The 20,684-nt window shown below is 38.4% G+C and overlaps 3 protein-coding genes across 4 annotated transcripts; 1 reads left to right on the plus strand and 2 right to left on the minus strand.

Moving 5' to 3' along the window:
- Positions 1–3,526: 3,526 nt before the first annotated feature.
- Positions 3,527–4,516, plus strand: LOC306696537 (trace amine-associated receptor 13c-like; the record flags this gene model as incomplete). Its single annotated transcript, XM_079160190.1, has 1 exon — positions 3,527–4,516. The coding sequence occupies one exon, from the start codon at positions 3,527–3,529 to the stop codon at positions 4,514–4,516; it is 990 nt and encodes a 329-aa protein (XP_079016316.1).
- An 855-nt stretch (positions 4,517–5,371) lies between these two features.
- nsmce1 (NSE1 homolog, SMC5-SMC6 complex component) lies at positions 5,372–9,955 on the minus strand. The gene is made up of 8 exons (XM_079158821.1): positions 9,819–9,955; positions 9,183–9,309; positions 8,535–8,656; positions 7,585–7,662; positions 7,135–7,281; positions 6,513–6,629; positions 5,782–5,908; positions 5,372–5,479 (listed from the first exon to the last, which is right to left on the minus strand). The coding sequence occupies exons 2-8, from the start codon at positions 9,298–9,300 to the stop codon at positions 5,445–5,447; spliced, it is 744 nt and encodes a 247-aa protein (XP_079014947.1). The 5' UTR covers positions 9,301–9,309; positions 9,819–9,955; the 3' UTR covers positions 5,372–5,444.
- A 777-nt stretch (positions 9,956–10,732) lies between these two features.
- On the minus strand, positions 10,733–18,301 carry vps37a (VPS37A subunit of ESCRT-I). Of its 2 annotated transcripts, none has more exons than XM_079159960.1 (12): positions 17,842–18,301; positions 16,303–16,377; positions 15,523–15,640; positions 14,590–14,693; positions 13,931–14,150; positions 13,740–13,810; positions 13,466–13,596; positions 13,309–13,367; positions 13,128–13,196; positions 12,620–12,763; positions 12,403–12,491; positions 10,733–12,242 (listed from the first exon to the last, which is right to left on the minus strand). In XM_079159960.1, exons 1-11 carry the CDS (start codon positions 17,949–17,951, stop codon positions 12,411–12,413), a joined length of 1,182 nt encoding a protein of 393 aa, XP_079016086.1. In that variant the 5' UTR covers positions 17,952–18,301; the 3' UTR covers positions 10,733–12,242; positions 12,403–12,410. The 2 variants fall into 2 exon arrangements, with proteins under 2 accessions (XP_079016086.1, XP_079016085.1); XM_079159959.1 differs by having other exon boundaries at positions 13,931–14,153.
- Between the last annotated feature and the right edge of the window lie 2,383 nt (positions 18,302–20,684).

Raw genomic sequence — 20,684 nt, forward strand, 5'->3', positions numbered from 1 at the left:
ACTCTGGACAACGCTTAGCTCTCAACTTAATGAGCTGAGTACTAAGACAAAACGCTAGACAAAAGGTGCATTGAACTGAATTTGCTGCATTTTGTGGCAAAAACTAAAGATAAAATATTCATGAATTGATTAATAAAATGTGTATTCAATCATAAAAACAAACTCTGTTAACTAATTAAATACAGTAATGGAAACACAATCCATCACAAATTAAGGTTCTGCTTAAGCATGTAGCAGTAAATATACTTCTGTCTGAAGAACATTCACAGTTTTAAAGAGCGATGAGTTTGCGGTAATGTCCCATTTACATTTGGTTGGTTTAATGTAATTTAACCATTTAGAATATTTAATATTTTACAACCATCAGCGAAATGTAGAGTGGTGACAAATATACAAAATTGCCTTCTGTTATATATGTGAGTAAAAGTAGTTGTAAATCTGACTTTTCACATCTGGAAAAACACAAGACAAAAAATGATTGGTAAAACCAAATTATTCCATATAGTTCAGAATGATTTAGGTTTTGTGTAGATATTACACAAACAAATGAACAGTGAACATCAGTACCTCAGAGGATAAATTAGTCTCAACATACAAAAACAAATGTCACGGTTGAGAGCTGTGTTTTATACCAGAGGGACATGTTCACACTTTGTAATAATGTCTGATAACACGTTAGACCACAGGTGAATTCCAGTCAAAGGTGTTAATAAACACATTTTAACATCAACACATGATGCAACCATGTGAGCAATAACCTCAGCTGGGGCAGAAAGACAAATGTACTTGTTTGTGAAAATTGTCAATGAATGACAATGCACATTACCAAGGCCCTGAAACTGAAGAAACCAAATGGAATTCAGCCTTTATTCATTTTATTTACACTGTTGCTTTTCCTACTGTGACATGTTAAAATGCATTCTGTTAAAAGGGCCTATATTATAATCATTAAAAACCAGCGTTACAATCACAAAGTATAGGGCTGAAACGAATCCTCACAAAACCTTTTTAGATTTTAAGAAATGGTTAAACCCCCCCCACCTGGACGCAGGTGTGCAGGGCTGCTAATTAATGGTGAACAGATCGAATTGAACAACAAATACGTGTGGAAACCGGCATGAGGAGAGCTAGCTAAACTGATGGCAGCAGGTGGGCAGCACAGTCCTACCTGGCTAATTAACAGAGCTAACAGCTAACGTTAACGGAGCTTCCATTTAGTTACATCATGACGCGTTCAAGTTCTTTTCAGTGAAAATAAGTATTGGGCAAAGGTAAAACATAACGTTACCATAATGTGTTCAAATGTAATCTTGTCAAATTTAGTTTTTGGCAAGAAACTTAAATAAACAAAGTTGTTTGAAGGAGATGTTTCAACAGCAGCATAACATAGATATTAGAGAGGGAATTATAACCTGTTAAAGTTCATAACAGGAGCTCTAAGCATCGTATAATAAACAATTACAACTACTAATGCCAACATTTTTTTTTAATCAAAGCAAATACTTAATGATAGACAGATATCTGACATTGCCTCCACTCTATCTGATCTCCATGGGGGCGGGAGTTCGATTTTCTCGATCCAATCACTAGAGACCAACATATCGGCCAGAAGCTAAAGTAATTTGAAGTCGACAGGTGATGTGTTTTAAGATTGGAGTGGAGCAAGTTAAAAGAGAAATGAAAAGAACAGAATTAGCCTACAATGTTGGGTGTTATTGAGAAGACATGCCGCATATCCAATTCAAAACTATTATTCAGCAGAAAGAGAGGCCACTGAGTGAAGTAATTCTCCCGTATAGACCCGGCGTCTATTCTGGGAGGATTTGTGTAAATGTTTTAGATTACTACGGTCTCCATTTTTGTTATTGTCACTCCACTTTCAGCACACAACAGCAGCTTGCCCACAGCGTTAATCTCGCCTCAGAGCTGATTGGCTAATTGTTAGTCCCTCTTTTGCACCTTTTTGTCAATGATTCTTTTTAAATCGAGAAACCGCTGTTTCACTTCACGATACCAGACGCATCAGTCGAACTCAGTGGAGCAAATACTGTATTAAAATAATAGTTTAAAAAATGTATTATCTCATTTGAACTGTGTGATTTCATACAAATATCCGCTGTAGATGACAATAACAAAGTAAAAGGATAACATTTTGAATTCTTTACGGTTGGTGATGAAAAAAGATTTGTCTGAAGCCTTGAAACCTAGAAAGTAATGACACTTAAATGCACTAAATGGGTTTAGTCATATGATATTACGTATGCAATTTAGGTTGACTTTTCTCCAAATTAAACCAATTAGTAGTTCCATCTTATTTTCTCTTTTGAATATTTACTATTGCTTCTTACTAAAGCAAAAATATGTTTTTATCCAATTACTCTATGGAATATTTGGTAGAATACTCGATTACTAAAATACTCGATAGCTGCAGCCTTACAACAACCACAACAATAAAATACACAATGTTTGTAATAACACGGCTAGCATAAGGAACAGACTTAAAAACAATAGATTACTTGACTCAATTTGTTTCAGTGTGCATTTATTGTCTGTATATAGTGGGCACACTTTTTACACTTGATATTTACCATGTTTAGGGTGTATGCATTTATTTATTGTTAACTTTTAAATGCTGCTATTTTAATTTATCTTATTCCTCTAAAACTGACTCAGTGAGCATTGCTCAAATAATTTCAATGTACTTTTTGAGGTGCAAATGGAAAATACATCTCTTGAATCTTGAATCACACTGTGCTTCTGCAACTATAAAATACTGAACTGAACTCCACATCCTAATCAAACTGTGCTATTGCTGCGTAGTCACAATGAGACCAAACCATCTGCTTTCCGATAAACAGAAATCTGTCCTGATCACTAATTAATTGCAGCGGAGACTGGTCAAAGTAATCGTTTACCAGGCAGCAGAGGTAACTGTTGCTGCAGAGCTGATGATACAATCACAAAGTCGGTCATCAATCTTTGTCCTAAGGTGTTCTTGTACCAAATAAAAATATATATCACTATATAACACCACTCGGGTTCAGATCGGGCAGGACTTTCCTCCCAATCAACCCCTTCCAGGTTGCTCCAACGTTTCTCATGTGAGAGTTGAAGTCTCCAGTAGAACTAGAGGCCAGAGGCAGTATCTTCCCAGGACCCCAACCAGAGACTCTAAGATGGCCGGATTCAGCCGGGGGGGGCTTGAGTCCCCTTTTTAATTTGACTTTTGGAAACCAAGCTACTGCTATTGAAAGGGCTTGATGTGACTTTAACAAAACTTAGACAAAGCCTTGCAGTTTCGAGAAAAGCGTTCCATCAGTAACTAATGTGCTGCTTCATGTCACGTGGGATAAAAAGAGAGATGGGAGGAATAGACTGACAAAAGCAGAGGAGGATGAGGAGGATAACTGGGGAGTTGAGGAAGGGTGGAGTGGCATCAGAGATAAGTGAGCTGCACTGTGTCTCGTAGGTTCAGAGAGCTGCTTGAGCTCAGCAGGTTCAGGTCATCCCCTCCTCTGAGCACTGCATGATGGACGGCCTGGAGGGAGCAGAGCTCTGCTACCCTCAGCTCCTCAACTCGTCCTGCAGGGGTTTAATGCGTCCTCGCACTGAGAGCGTCCTCCTGTACACACTGCTCTTCTTCATCACTGTGCTCACTGTCGCTCTCAACCTGCTGGTTGTCATCTCGATCTCCCACTTCAGACAGCTTCACACCCCCACCAACCTGCTCCTGCTCTCCTTGGCCATCTCAGACCTCCTCGTCGGGCTGCTGGTGATGCCGGTGGAAACGGTGCGATTCATAGAAACCTGCTGGTTGCTGGGCGACCTCATGTGCGCCCTGTCTTACATTGTCGGCTTCAGTCTCACCTCTGCCTCTGTGGGGAACATGGTGCTCATATCGATCGATCGCTTTGTAGCCATTTGTTATCCTCTGCAGTACCCCATCCAAATCACTCGCAGCAGAATTGAGCTGTCTGTGTGTCTGTGCTGGGCCGGCTCGTTCCTCTACAACGGGCTGATTTTAAAGGACCATCTCAGGCAGCCAGACAGACAAAACTCCTGCTATGGGGAGTGTATGGTGGTGATTAGCTATGTCTCTGGCACCATCGACCTTGTGTTCACGTTTATCGGCCCCTGCTCAGTCATCCTGATTTTGTACATGAGAGTGTTTTTGGTGGCTGTGTCTCAGGCGCGTGCCATGCAGTCTCATATTACAGCAGTCGGTGCAGTTACAGTCACTGCAAAGAAATCAGAGAGAAAAGCAGCCAGGACTCTGGGTATTGTCATACTGGTGTTTTTGATGAGTTTCTGTCCGTACTACTACCCCTCTCTAGCAGGACAGGACATCTCAAACAATGCTTCATCTTGGGCCATTGTGTCCTGGCTGTTGTTTTTTAACTCTTGTTTGAACCCACTCATATATGCTTTTTTCTATCCATGGTTTAGAAAAGCTATAAAGTCAATTGTTACTCTGAAGATACTTAAGCAGAACTCCTCTCAGGAAAATATAATTTAAAGTCACTCCACACTTTTTTTTTTTTATGACCTACATCCCCTTATAAGTGAAATTGTGAAAAAAACATGCATTCTAATGTATGTCAGCAGGTTGTATAGCCTGTAAGGATCTTAAAACACTGAACCTGATGGGCTCCCAAAAGGTGAACTTTTCCAGCGTGGTTTGGGCTCGGTTCATGCACAAGGACTTTGTATAAAATACTGCCATTAGAAGATAATAGAAGGCACAATTTGGAATTTAGCAACAGAGAGTTTGAAACTTGTTATTTTTCCCGAGATAGTTGAGTATTGAGGATATATATATATACTGTATATTAAAAAAAAAAAAAGATTCTAGCTCTGACTGTTGAGTGAAAATGTATATTATTGTCTCAGACACAGAATTATTGAGGTACTGTGTGAATCATGAATGTCAGGATTCAGCAGCAATGCAAAACTAATGTCCAAACCATAACCACTTTATGAGAGAAATGTTTAACAGCAGACTGATATTTATCTCCCCTGGTTTAGTAAAACTGTTAATGCTCTTGTGATAGTAAAGCCTGTTTTCTATCAGATTAAGAATCTAGACTTAAATTGGATGACACAAGCTGCATGTTCTGTAGAGATCAAGAACAATAAATGTGTTAACATTACATCTTGAGAAGCTTCAGTATGTTCTTTAAGTCTCTTATAGAAGGGAGGAAAATTACTCTACAGGGAAAGAACAAAAACAAACATATATTGTGTATATAAATAGCACAATAAGAAATTGCTTTATATTTAGTTTTTGATGATGGTGTTTAAACATAATGAAGACATTTCAGTGAAAATATATTCATTTATTTGTGTAAATATAACTATAAAGAAATGTATATTTACAGTTTGGTTTAGAACAAAGTTAAATTGAAGACAAAACAAGTTTAAAAAAAAGAAGACATTTGAAGTCCTCATCTTCTGGACTGAGACTGGGGTCGTCTGACTTCTGTAATGTACAGAACAATCAATATATGAAACATACAAGCAGACAGCATTTCTGGTTTTAGTCACTTGCCATTCATACATCTATTCATTTTCATTCTACGTATTAATACGCGTCACTCTAATATAATTTACTTACACTTATAAAAATATAAATATATAAAATGTGATCTTTGAAAAGCAAAACATCCTGGGAACACATCTGGAAGATGGCAGTTTTTAGGAAGCATGTAGTAATTGCATGTAGGACATTTAAACGTGCATCTATGTAATGATGGTAGGTCTAATATGTGTGTAAATAAGTACCGGGGATTTCATGTGGCCAGAAGTCCTCACAAGCTGGACACCGCGGCTCTGCTCTTCCTTTGAAGTATCTGGCCACACATGGGTTGTGTATTTTTATTCCACAAGTAGGATTCTCACAAATTTGGCACTGAAAAAAAAAAATTATTCAGATAAATACGGTGTACTCATTTTGTTAAGATCAGGCTTGTCACACATTAGCTGAACCAATGCAAAAGGGACTGTTTACAAAAAGCAACCAACGTCAATGCAAGGAAAAAAAAACTCTAACGCAACAGGAAATACAAACTTGATAGAACTTAAACTGACAGGAAAAACCACAAAGACAGATAGCCATTACATATGAATGTGTTTGCACTGCAAAAACACATAAAAATCACATCATTAAATTATAAAATGTATTATTGATCATTCATATTTATGTTACTCAAGAGCAAGTCTGTGTGACTTCCCTATTAAACTATAATCATATCTTTTATTCCTCAGATTCTTATTTCCAGACAGCTTAAAATAGTACAATTATCTAATTGTATTTATTAATTTAATTAAAACATTTGATTTCATACTTTTATCAACACATTGAGGAAAAAGCAGATATCTGTAAAGCCACTGCCTTTAAAGTTTAAATTATAAAATTGAGAGTTTCTAAATGACAGAACTTAACCCGATTCATTTCATTCAGGTATTTATCACAGGGCACAAAGTATATAATAAATAACAGAGGGAACATTTACCTTGAAGGCGATGTAGTGACAGATGTGGCACACTTTGATTTGCTCCTGATACATTGAACGAATGTATGGCTCCATCTCTATAATACATCTGGTGGACAAAGTGTATTCACCCCGTTTCTACATAAATGAACAGAAATCAATTACACACCGAATAAAATAAACAAACAAAGAGCAAGAAGTGTTTCAATACGACGATTTGAAAAATAAATCCACATTACAAATGATGAAAACAAACATATATGAACAAGTGTGTCAAAGCTACAATCATGATAGCCTAGCTTAAGACGGTATTGTTTATTTCTATTAATACTTTTTAGGCAGCAATCGTATTTAATATTTGACAACTTTCAACCCACTGAATCGCAAAACCCTCCCTCAGTAACCTTATTTCCCAACAGGGATCAGAAACACAGCCGGTTCACTTACAGCGGGTCGATAATAGACATCCCCAATATCAATCTTATTGAAAATGGCTGACTGAAATAAAGCCAGATTAAGTTGAAGTCCTTTATGAAAGTGTCCCCAACTGGCGTGAAATGTGAGTAAAATGCTAAATCGATGTTAAATACATCCTAAGTCCTAAATTGTATTTTGACATCCTGTTGGAAAAACCGTGTTTTACCTCACTGAGCCATTTGTCGTGCACGAGTCGGTTCAAGAGGTGCTCTGTCTCGCTCTTCTTCAGCTTTTTGGTGGTCAGGGTGTCGGCGCTGTTCAGAATGTCAGTGGAAGAGGCTGAGCCATTGTCAGAGACCACGATCAGGTCCATCTGAATCAGAGCAGCTCAAGTTAGCCACGACACACTTCACACACTGAAGAAGGCAGAGCCCAAACATCTGTGCTAAAATCAGAGACGTATACTACTACAAATGTAGTATTTTATTACAAGGCTGTTTCACAGGTTTGCATTGCATCCATCTATAGTCATCTGATTTTTCAATTATTTTACTATTTTTTCATTATAGCCCAATGTTTTAAAATATATGTCAGAACTGTGCTGAAAAAGAAGCTTTGGACGTAAGTGATTGCAAAACGTTGATAAGCAGGATTTCCTTCTGTAAATGTAACTCACCGTTTTCCTGAAGAGCTCCAGCTCATTGTCGGCATAATCTGACGACATTCTGGTGACAGCAGTCTCGGTCATGTTCACCTGGACAGGAATTAAGGAAAACAGGGATTAACAATGCCTCCTAGTGGTGGGCAGCAGAGCACCATCAGGTGGGCTGCGGAGGTACTGCCAAATGCATAGATTAAATAAAGAATCTATATTTATTTGGAAATTTACAAAGATAGTTATTTCAATGACCAGTTACATCTGAATATCACCTCAACAATCACATCATCAGGTAGAGACGAACGCATTTTTACTGTTTGCTAGCTAACAGTCCCTTGGATGCAGCGACACAAAATGGATCGGTATCAAAATGAAAAAGTTATGTGGGAGACGACCCTGCGCCAGCAAAAGCGCCAAAGTGTCTGGTGAGGAAATATGACCCTGATCCATAATGACCGGCAGTGATAGTTGAGAGTACGCAGAATATTTATTGTGGTCATTACAGCCGACAGTGGCACAACACATATTTACAACCACGTTTTTGGAAAAGTGGTCCTCATCTTTTTTTTGTAACAATCAGAAGATGGCCTTAAATTACAAGCGATTGACAACAGACATTACAGGTTTACAAATCAATTCAATGTACAACTATTTTCAAATTGATTATATATATATATATATACATATATATATATATATATATATATATGTCATCCCCCAATGAGCAACTACTCAAACTAATAGATACAAAAAATGTGTCGATGTATTTTGTGGCCATTAAAGCTGAATTAAGTGACCATTCATGATAAATTATCACAACATAATGTGGTTCTCAAACAGTCCCAATCAATCCCACCGCCTTTGCAGAACATGCAGGCAAAGCAACGTTTCAGTTGTGCTTCACATCCCTAGTTCTGTGTATTCAGGAAACAGAGCAGTCCCAGTAGAAGACTTAAACACAAACTTACCAAGGCGTAGAACTGGTGACCGTTGTCTTCAGACATCCCTTTTCTAATCTGCATGAACATAGGCTGCAGATTTGAGTTGATGGCATCAATGAAATCATCCAGCTTGTCGGGGGCGTGCTGTGCTGCAAAAAAAGAAAGAAACTTTGTGAGAATCAACTCCTCTAATTATTTCTTGTGCTTTTCAACCCATATTGTATTGTCCACCTTAGTGGAAATTTGTCTTTGGCTTCTACCAAGCACAGCAAAGGTACACACAATATAAATAACAAGACACACCATTAAAAACATAAACATAAAGTATACAATGGTGCAAATGAGCAGCAAAGAAGTTCTTCATTATGGAAATTAATTTCTGTCTAAATTAACATTTTCCTAATCAATTGTATGGTTAAGTATTTGCCCAAAAGCTAACATATTCCCAGAAAGTTGTGTTCATGAAGTTTATAAACAGTGTCAGTATAAAAGGCAGTGGAAACATTGAGTTCAACTTCAAAAAGGTGAAACAGTTAAGCAAATGTGAAGCAGACAAAAGTGCGTATACTTAGGCGCATACTTCTATTGTTGCTGTAAATCCTATGTCCTGATACAGAGGTGAACTCGACTTATTCTGGATCGATCACATTACAAACTGCATATAAAATGACTCACCGTTGTGGGTTTCACAACAATACTGATAGAGCGTCCTCGCGCCTTGATCATCAACGATGCCGTTGGCCATCATGGTCTGTAGGAACCGTCGATGGCTGTCTCCCATCTGTCTCGACATGTCTCTGGACTGATGTAGACAAAACAGAGCGCAGATGCTTGCAGTGTTATACTAACAATATAGTGATAACTGGATATTAAGGTAAAGTAGTGTTAAACACAAGCAACCACACTATCCAATGCACATAAAGACAACAGACGCCCAAGGACTCACCATTTTTAGTGACGGGTATTTAGCAAAAAACAATCCAACGGGTCACATTTCAGTATAGATAAAAACTGCAACTATGCTTCAATGTTAGCCGTCCCTATGTATATTATCGGACAGCTAACGTTAACAACCAAACAGAAACGTAACTTTACATGGTCATGATACATGTTTTCACAATGAAGACCATGGCCCAATAACTTACATCGGTGGCTAACTAAAGTACACAGTATGACGTTTGTGACTTCGTCTCGAGCTTTAACAGTTATATGTAATTTAGCAAGCTGACGTTAACGTTACATCAATTGCTTCAACAACCGCGCAGTAACGTTAGCTAAATTAAGCTAACCTAACCGTTAACAGTTGCTTACCTGTGCCAAGATTGTATCGATTAATGGTTGATCAAGGATATTTGCGGTTTATCTTTCCAGCGAATTAAAGTTTGAATAATTAGCAGAAACGAGCTTCTAAAGTCAAAATAACTCGCGGGCAGGTTTACGAACTACCCTCCTGTAATCCACGCTTCCTGTTATTTTTCTTTCTTCTTCTTCTCCTCCGTGACGACTTCCGGTAGTTGGCGTGGTGGATTACCGCCACCTGTGCACCATTGTGCCGCAAAAAAACAAAACAAACTTGCCAAACACTGAACATAATGTTGTTATATTCTCACCCATGCTTGTATTCATAGCAATGTAAACTCAACATCTTCACAATTCTCTCACTTGATGCTTTAGTGCTAAGGGGGAAATTAACAGAAAAATACAGAAAACAATATTTTAATTTATTAATTTTTAAATATATATATATATATATATATATATATATTTCCCATTCGTAAATTAATGCAAAAAAGAAGAAGATGGATGTCAATGAGTAATGGTGACAATGTTATGTTAATGTCTCCGGCAGAAGACTGGCTTGCAGACATATTGTGACTTGTGACACACACCAGCAAGTCAGTTTGGAAAGATATATATACTTACAGTAGATAATAAATTGCTGATGAAGTCAACTGTATATTTCTTAGTATTGCAATCTACATGAACTTAATTTTTCAAAGTGACTATTGTGCTTTAGTGCTGCTGAGAAACTGTGATTGTCATATGGTAGAGTCACGAGCTTAAGCTGTGAAATGTCCATATCCTGAACTTAATGAATTACTATTATAATAAGACAATGCATCAAGTGTTACAGTATTAGTGCTATGATCTAAATAAATCGTTCAACGTTGCCCAACATGGTTAGAGTGCTAATAGTGATTGTCAAACAGCAAACAAGATTTATTCTAAATGCTTTATTACACTAACAAATTAAATAAGAACATATAATACAAGGTGTCTGAGTCTTTGATTACAATATAGCCTATTATTAACATTATTTAAATACAGTATCCAATGTCATCATGTTTTACTGCAACATTATCCCAAATCTTCTCAGGCTCTTCAGTTAAGAGTCAGTCAACTATTTCAAGTTCACAAGGTGTCAGAAAATAGACGGGTTATTATAATGGTATTCATCATTATCAGCATGTTTACATGTGCCCCAATACCTTGATTCATGTGAAAGGCAAACCGTTTATATGGATATCCCAATAACCTCAGTTTACATAACCTGTTTGTTAAACTGGTCAATGTCTGAAAAGGTTTATGATAAACCTCCAGGAAACATTGTATTATCCCCCCACGAACCTAAACCAAAAAATGTATAAAAAAAACAAAACTGACCAGTAACCAGGCTTGTTATTTGGATTATGTTGACTCTTCTTTCTGAGGTACAGTGGATAAAAACGATTATGATGTTAAAAACACTATGAGAATTAGAGTACTGCCTGATTGAATCAAATGACTAATGTTTGTGCAAACACACTGATGTCGAGGTTGTGTTCAAGTCATTACTGAAGGGGCAAACACACCAACTTGATAAACTCGACCACTGTCATTTGCAGAGTTTAAATTTCAAACTCCCCTGACAACACTGCCCCGTCCTTGCTTCTATTTTTTTTTGGAGAAATTTGAATTTGAGTTGTTTAATTACAAATCAGGAATGCCTTGGAGAGATTACGTTGACTTGTTGATGTGATTATGCTGAGTTTCATCTCAACATCTAGAACAATCAAATCAAGTTAACAGCAGATTTGCAAGGCAAAGGTTGTTCTTCTATCCGTCCTTCAGGACCTTTCTGGAATAAGAAAGCAAGGTCTTGACAATGATCTCAGAGATGGAAGTATAGACACCGACATTAGCATTTAAACAATTATTCTATAGGGACATTTACTTGCTCACCGCAAAAAAAAAAAAAAAGTAAAATTGGGAGTCCTGTCGTAAAACAATTTGTATTTTTTTCCAGATGAGTTCACCTCAGCAACCTCTCTGATCCGGTGCAGGGGTTGCTCTTATTTAGCATTGTGGTATAAACTCAGGAAAGAAACAAAACTCATCATTACTGTTAAGTCAAAACTGAACAAACAGCATGTGCAATAGAAATTATCCACGGTGTGATCAATCCTTAATAATGTGGTTGGAAAAGCTAGGCATGTGTCACTTATTCTCCCAGTGTTGGCCTCTTGTGGTGACTCAATGGATTCTCCGTCTTGCTTTCGCACAATCCAACTTCAACAGTATTTGTAGTCCAGATCCGAGGACAGTGGGCTTCGTTTTTTTTTTTTTTGCCCACAATTGCTATCACTGTCTTCCTATTTCTCCAAAGTGCCCATTGTTGACTCAGTGTGCTTTTTTTGTCCCATCAAATGTCTTTATTCTTTAAGTTGGCAGCAGTTGGCTGAGAAAACACCACACCTGAGGACCAAATGTAAGAAGTAAGAAGGAGAATGAAGAGATGACAACAACAAAGCGGTTTTGGAGGCAACCACAAGGGCTGCCTGTTGTGAAACAGTCAGCTAAGAACCACCAGTGTCCCTCCACAAAGAGAACAATGACAGTCATGTGTGGTTTCTACCTTGTGTTTTAGTGGCTGGGAGGAAACTGTCCATGTGTGTTGATGGACTGTTGCAATTTTTCCTCTTTGGCCCTTCTGCTGTGGCAAAGCTGTGGATTAACACACAAACAGTCATAGCATCTTTCATCCTAAAATGTAACTATAAGTTCGGATCACATTCAGACTCAAAACAGAAAATGTATCACGGTTATTTTTACACAAATACAGCACTTCTCACCGTTCTCTTCTCCATGAAGCTGGTCAGGAATTCGTCAATGTCTGCGCGTCCCTCCAGGAAGTTTTCAGCCGTCTCCTCCGACTCCTCCTCAGCCTGGTGGGCTGCAACTTTTAACCGAGCCTGTAGAGTACTAAGGCTGCAACTCTAGTGGGGATTAAAAACACAAAAGTAAGAAACAGAAAGACACACATTTTTTTAGTGGCGCGTGTCAAGACAAGTTTAGCTGCTTGACACGGTAAAACAATGTGGTCATTTGGTTGACTGAGAGGGAGAGCATAATGTGGAGTAGGAGACCGATGCTGGACTGAAGTTTATATTCAGCGGTTGCTTGATGTGTCAGGCACCATTTTTTTTTTATGAACAAGCTCTATTCGTCTATTTTGTACATTTTGAATGCACTCTGGCACCTTTTTTACATTAAAACTACAACACATATCCCATTATGAATCAAATAATTTTCATTGTGAATTAAAAAAAACGGTTGAGTATCACTGGTGTAGCCTCTCACCTCACTGAGATCATGCTGTCTCTGCAGCCTTGTTTCAAAGGCCAACTTCATCTGAGTCAGCTGTTCATACTGTCAACGGACAAAAACAGGCATCACAAGCTGCTAGACAATAGCGTGCATGAGTTCATAGTGTGTGTGTGTGTTTGAAAGAGAGCACAAGCGACTGGATGTAATATCTGACCTTGTAGAGCATTTCTTGTCGTTTTCCTTCCAGCTGTGGCTCCATCTGAAGATTTTTCTCTGTAAGTGACAAACAGGGACGCACAAATCTTTATAAAGCTCAACTAAATGTACACGTCCCTTTCATGATTGACTATCAAGACCTTGGAGGAACTTACTAGCCATGTCCACTATATTGGTGACCAGCTCTTCTTTATCACTGGTGATCTGTTTCAGTTGTGGCAAACTCACAAAGAACTCCAGCAACACATCCTCGTTATCAGTTGTCATTTCCGACAACTGGGTCAGACTATGAGGGGGTAGACAAAGACATAGAGAACAAAGACATTAACGGGTACAACAGAATGTTCCACCTGACATTATAACATGCTTACACAATGTCTCATGAAATATAAAAGATGTTTAAGTTGGCAATATTTGGGAACACATTACTTCAAGTCACAGAGTTCAGGAAAAGTCTCAGGAATCTCCGGCATCTTGTACATGTGTCCGTTCAGTCCAGCCTGAAATGGACAGCAGTAGTATCAGCACGTCATATTCTTCAAGGAATTTATGCCAACACTAGATTTGTCTGAGCCCGAGCAATCAGCTGCAGTTGTGTACAATGTCCATTATCATTTTACCTGGGAGTCTCCAGTAGGAACCGGCAGCGGCAGGTCAGAAATCAGGCCGTATGGGGCTGGAGCTCGAGGGGGCCCATGGGAACCATCGATCCCTGGGTGAGGCATGAGAGCTGGAGCTGGGCCTGGACCAGGAGGTGGCGTGTGACTGGGGCCCACATGACGAGGACCGTAGTGATAAGCCTGAGTGGGGTAAGGCGCCATGCCTGACTGCTTGTACATACTGCTGGGTAAACGCCGGAGGAAATAGGATTATTTGATGCAAGCATTACAAATGTATTTCTAGAGGAAATTGTAGCAGGAAAAAAATATTTTTACAAGCTGGGGTCTTACTTTATTAGTTTTATTTACCATGATTAGTTCATTTACCAGCTTCATTGTGAGGAACTTGGGACACGAGGTAATCAATGGACAGAACTTTTCAATTGTGACACAGGCCAAACAAAGTCACCTGGTATTGTCCCAAATTTACATTCTAATGATCAACTGCTTTGTAGGGCTACTTTCTTAATGCATAGACCCAATAAAAAATAAAAAATCATGGCAAAATTATTTAAACGAGACCCAGTTTGCAGAACACCTGGACTTCCTGTTGTAATGAAGCATGATGAGAAAGTACTGAGAGACAACTGAAGTGTCCTTGAATGTAAGGGGAAGCTCACTATGGGAAGCCAGCCGAGCCAGTGGACATCAAGGCAGGAGGACTCTTCCAGAACTCGTCCAGCAGACTCTGAATGACCTTACCCAGATCCGAGTGCATCCCAAACTGCAACATACACAACAAGGAAAACGTTTCAAGGAAAGTGAGAATAACACTATGCAACTTAAGCATGAGCTAGCTAAAAAATGAAGGTCAGGTTGCTACAGGCTATCAGGGACATTTAGGAGAAGGCTGGAAAACCCACACAGTGAGAGAACAGGCTCTATGTTGCGAGCACACTGACTTTCTTTATTTCCACATGTGTCTGAATCTTGCAAAGACCTACTGGTCGGCTGTGGAAACTACCTTACTTTGAATCACTCATCTCAGTTTTAGTCAGATTTCAACATTTTAGTTTCAGCTATGAGTAACAACCTTCCTTTTCATCCTAACACACTGCTGCCACAGTAATACTGTCCGTGAGCTGTGTTTTATTACTGGGTTTCTATTAACATAGCTCTCTATGAAATAGGGGTGACCCCCTAATAGTCGACTATTTGATCCAACGAGTCTGATTTGGCTGCTGTTTTAAAGTAAAGGATCATTCCATTTGGGATTGATGGGGGTGCTGAAAGTCTGATTTTACATATTATTATTTACATATTATATAAATGTACTGAATTGTTATTAATTAAAATATGCTATCCGATAGCCAATCCAGCTATTTGAGTCAGTATCAGACCGATATCCTTCGTTAATATCGGTGCATCTCTGTAAAGCAGACATCTGTTTTAGTGTGCATACACCACTGCCATCTACTCAGCGTACTAATGTGCCAATGGTGGCTTTCATGAGTCAATTACATTGCAGATCTGGAATAACCCAACCACTTGATCCAACTGAACTCCTTGAACATTCCTGGAAGCTCCTCAAGAAACCCTAGAAAACGACTTACATTAGTGATGAGGGGGCTAGTGATCATGGTGCCATTATTGCCGTCGACTAGATGATGACCAACAGGGGGGTAGACACTAACCACCGGCTTCTCCTGGGGGAACTGAGGAGGCAGCAGTCTAGAGGAAAGAGAAGAGATTCAGCTTTCAGGAATCACAGTAACGATACAATAGTAATGATACATAAGTTACAACATATGTGAGCAATATTGTAATACAGTATTGTGGTAGTGTCATGTCCATATGTCCCTGTAAAGTACAGCCCCAATGTTCTTACAATTGGCAGCCTTAGAGCCACTGGATGGAAGATGGTGAAGTCTTTCACGAACAGCTCTAAGGAGCATACAGAATATGACTAGTTCCTGCTGTGGGGACTGAAGCCGGTGAGACATGTTGTTTTGATTGCTAAGTGGCCTTTCCTGCGTTTCTTCTCTAACTATCTTGTGAATATATGGAATGATGCTGTTGCCTCCTCTTCTTCAACTCCACACTGGCATAGAAATGTGTTGTTACTACAACATATTGAAATCATTGTGTTGTTATACGCAGTAGTTGGGATTAATGCATTTCTATATGTTTGGTTGGAAATGGAGATAAAAAATTATTAAAAGGGAATACAACTTTTAACCCTCAAAATAATAATAGTGGTTCAACCTTATGTGAAATGTTTTTTAGTTTTTTAACTGTTATGTTTTTGTAATTTCAACTATACAAGTTTATTGATTAAAAAACGTTTGATGAGAAGTCAGTCACTCCGACTGTACGGGCAAAGTTGTACTCACATGTTAACACTAATGGTGGAGTTGTTGACTGTGAATGGTATTCTGTACTCCACATCCTTCTGGATCTCTGCGAGACTGTGTGGGAAACAGAAACACATAATCAGAACTCTTGCATCTGTAGTCATGATCAGCACATTAAGAAAACATATTGCACGTCTACCATCCATGTTTATGAACATTCTGCTGGTTTGGAAAGAGACATAAGAGTAATAAAGAGAGGCCTTAAAATGCGTATCATCACACAATACCTCTAATTCCCCACAAAACAACATAACAAAGATATTTAAAGTGAGGCCTTTAATGCCTATCCACAACCATTACCTCTACTTCTTAGCAAAATAACATTACAAAGTGTATCAGCAAATATATTGTAATGCTGATAATTGTCTCATTTTATTACCTCTGCATGGCAATGACCCACCAGTGACATAACTGTTTGCTTGACTGCATTCATCAATTCAAAGAGTTTTCGTCAACCGCAAAGAAATTCAATGAGTAGTAATGCTGGTATTGGTACCAATATTAACATCAGTTTTTAAAACAATCTATACCTTACACAACATACCCAGCAAAAAAACATTTACCCCTACAAAAGAGAGTTGCATGTCAAGAAGCCCTCGCTTTACACGCACAGTACAGTGTTATATTTAAAACTAGTAATAATCTTCTCTCATCTGTGTATTCCTTTAGCACTGCCATGTCACGAGCAGCAGTCACCACAACACATTAGCCTTTTCACTCCCATCAACTTCACATCCGTATCAAACGCAGTGTGTAATCCCATTACTTTGTCACACACATACTTCACATCAGGAGGGAGATCACTGAGTTTAATGCATCTGGTTGACAAGACATGTACTCATAGAACAGCCTGTCGTGTCGGCAGTACACGACAGTAAGACAAACCAAAGTGTCACCGAGATGACAGCGCTCCTTAGTAGACAAAGGCTAATACTTTAATCGCCACGTCGAATTAGCAAGCTCCTCTTAAACCCAAATGCGTGACACGTTGTCGTGGTAAACACTAGCATGGCCACAGGACAGCAGCAGCCAGCTCCAACTCGTGTCATCGTCCCTATACGAACAGACATTGCACACAGTGACGGGCTGACTTGATTAGCTAGCCAGCTAACACAGCGCCCCGACGTGTGTTAGCAAGGAGAGACTAGCAACAATTAGGCTTTCGGCGATCACACGAGGACATGTCAAAGCAGTGGTCGTCGGTTAATGTAAAATATCACGTGTATTGTTTTGACACAGCATTGCAGGGAACAATGTTCACGAAACACTAGGTTATAACCTGTATAAGCCTGACGTTGTTCCCCTGACTCAGCTGAGAGCCTGGCGGCTAGCTATGCTAGGTAAACATTAGCTGTGTGTGTAAACCCAGTCAACATCTTTGCTTGATTTACGTGAGTTAAGTGGTCAGGAGATATTGTAGTGACCATAGTCTGAGTTTCAACAAAAATAGCGCTGTGTTAAGCTAACCAGCAGCCCCAGGGGGTAGTTTGATGTGACCCGGGTAGCCGTTCACTTTACCTTGGGTGAGCGGCTTTCAGTGACTCGATCTGCCGCTGTCTTTGTTGCTGTAGGCTGTTCAGAGGAGGGAGAGGTCCGGAGCCTTTGGACAGGGGGAAAAGCCAGTTCATCCTCTCCTGGCGAAACCACGGACTGAACTTGGTGACAGAATGTAAAGGCCGACAACAGAGGAAAACGAAATGGACGATAAAGTGAGAATGAACAGCACACGGTGTGGAGATGTGTGGTGCTAACTTCCCCCTGTTAGCTGGTTGACGAACGACTCGGCTTGTTGTCCACACGGGGCTTACTTTGTAGTTACGTTACAAAGTCAGATGGCATGTCCTAATGTTTCCACTAAAATGTCACTTCCGTTTTATCCCCAAGAGTTTGTATGTCGTTTTAGCATTGTCATTAATATTACCGAGGCGAGAGATAATTATAGCTCAAGGAAGACAACAAGAAAACAACCTTCCGAGCAGGCAGCAGAAGCTTGAGCAACTTATTTACGTATTACGTCACGCAGCAGTCTACGCAAAAATCAACTTCCTGTTTTTATACTGTTTCATAATAAAAAATCCTTAAAGCTAAACTAAAATGGTTTATTTTTTTAATTTATAAGTTATTGCATGTGATCGATCAAATCAAAAAGAACACCATTACAAAAATGTTTTGATGATTCATTTCCATTTAACCCTACCTTTCTAAACCCCCAAGAGACAATGGACAGTACATTATATTATGTTTAGTACATTTATATTATGATTGTAGTAGACCCTTTTGCGGCTTAATTAATTTATATTATTTTCCATATTGCCTGTATTTTTATCGTATACATATTGTTTAATTTATATATTTTTCTTACCATGGATGTATTAAAATAACTCTCATACTACATTCATGTTTGTTTGTTTTTCAAACAAAAGTTTAAATAATTAATAATAATAATAATAATAATAATAATAATAATAACAATTATAATAATAATAATAATAATACATTTTATTTTTAGAGCGCTTTTCAGAATTCTCAAAGACACTTTACATTAAAATCATCATATAAAAAAAATGCTATACACTAAAGACATGACATAAAGATAATATTTTGGGAAAGTCAGACAAATTATAACGTTGGATAGATTCCATATTTAGTTTGTAAAGTCACTGAGCATAATGGCTAAAACAAAAGGATATTAATTTAAATTTTGGATTATTCAGTCGACAAAGACAGGGATCCTTCTGTGGGTACAGTGTTGGGTTGAATGGGAGACTTGAAACCCCACAAAGAGGTCTGATTACAGTAATCTTCTGCACTAATATCTCAAATATATTGTCATTGTTGTTGTTCTTTATGTTCATATACTTTTGGATATATATTTATATTGAACATAGTAGTTAAATGTTTAAATGTTTATGCTTACCTCTGTTCTTCTTTGTTGTCTTTGTTGTCTTCTTTGTTGTCTTTATTATCTGTGTTTTTATTTTGTATATTTTTTTTGTTTATTTGTATATTCTATGTATGTAAGTTGAGAGCAACTCGAAAACCGTAGTCAAATTCCTTGTATGCGTCAGGTACAAAGCTGATTCTGATTCTGAAACAGCTGTGTGAGTGTAACATGGACGTGTAGGTGGGGGGCTTTCATTTTGACATGGCACCGTAAGAAAAGTACTGGTGTAAATAATTATGGCTGAATTCTCTTTGGATGCATCCATTTCAAGGTCCTGATATTACTCTTGCTGGCTCACTGTCACAGCGTCATGGCTTAATGGGACAATTGAACAGAACAGAGCAATCAGTAATATTATCAGTAACACCTGTGATTCTCCTACTATGGCATGTCAGAATTTGCTATTGCCATCTCTCTAGGTTTAAGATTAGCAATGTTAGAAGACACAGTACATTTAGAATATATTGGATTTCTGTTTGTGTGACATGCAGTAAGAAGACAAAACACCAGGCAAAGTTTGAGAAACCCTAATTGGACAGTCAAAGTTACTTCAAATGGACACGTCAATGAAGTAGTGAAAGTGACGCCCTGTTTTCTTTCATGACTGTATTCAGATTTCCATTCTCATAAAACATTTGCAAAGCCGATATTTTAAGACTTGCATATTTGGTATAAACTGAATTATTATTTATGTCTGCTTTGGATGGAAACATAATAACTCATCATTGTGGTAAACAGACTATACATCAGACACCTTCAACCTTGGACACACCTCCAACAAGTATTTTTTATTTCTTAATTAATTATTGTTAGAAAGTTATTCATTTACATTAGACAGTGTACAACGTCAACTTTGAATGACAGTAACATGGCATCATATTACACCATAAAAGAAACTCAATGCTTATATTGATAAAAGTCAACACTGTTATCTCCACTCTGATCATATTCTCTTCAGCAGAGCGCCACATGGAGCAATGAACAGTCATCAATTGCAGAGAACATATGAAGTAAATCATTAATCTCTGTCAGCCTCATGCACAGAGATGAGATAACATCTCATCATCATGGTCAGAGACCAAACACTTTAGAATCACATTTCTCAATTGAAAAAATATAGACATGATCCCTGATAGTATTGTTTTGGTGCGGGTAAAAACTGAATCTCATTCACTGGAAACGTAATATCACTGAGGGTTGATCCCTTTTTGCCACTAACAAACGTGTCCAGTTGCTGTACTGAGAGTACAGCTGTGATACAGAGAGCTCACAAAGAGCCGACTAACAGCTGATCAGTGGCCGCTATCATCAGAAACAGACGTCGCTTCACGAGACACTTCAGAGGAAAGGATGTCTCATTTCTTTAAAAAAATGTTTGCTCAAATCCTCTCTCCTCACAAAGACGCATATGAGGGAA

This window comes from Pholis gunnellus, assembly GCF_910591455.1.
Source record: "Pholis gunnellus genome assembly, chromosome: 5".
Taxonomy (NCBI): domain Eukaryota; kingdom Metazoa; phylum Chordata; class Actinopteri; order Perciformes; family Pholidae; genus Pholis; species Pholis gunnellus.

What these genes read in the sequence shown, in the direction of transcription:
- nsmce1 (XM_079158821.1), bottom strand. Translation starts at nt 9,300, where the DNA reads ATGTCGAGACAGATGGGAGACAGCCATCGACGGTTCCTACAGACCATG. An exon ending in TTGTTGTGAAACCCACAACG is followed by an intron (nt 8,657 to 9,182) that starts GTGAGTCATTTT and finishes CTTTTTTTGCAG; the next exon opens with CACAGCACGCCCCCGACAAG. An exon ending in ACGACAAATGGCTCAGTGAG is followed by an intron (nt 6,630 to 7,134) that starts GTAAAACACGGT and finishes TCATTTATGTAG; the next exon opens with AAACGGGGTGAATACACTTT.
- vps37a (XM_079159959.1), bottom strand. Translation starts at nt 17,951, where the DNA reads ATGAACTGGCTTTTCCCCCTGTCCAAAGGCTCCGGACCTCTCCCTCCT. An exon ending in CTGAAAGCCGCTCACCCAAG is followed by an intron (nt 16,378 to 17,841) that starts GTAAAGTGAACG and finishes TTTCCCACACAG; the next exon opens with TCTCGCAGAGATCCAGAAGG. An exon ending in TCCACCATTAGTGTTAACAT is followed by an intron (nt 15,641 to 16,302) that starts GTGAGTACAACT and finishes TCTTTCCTCTAG; the next exon opens with ACTGCTGCCTCCTCAGTTCC.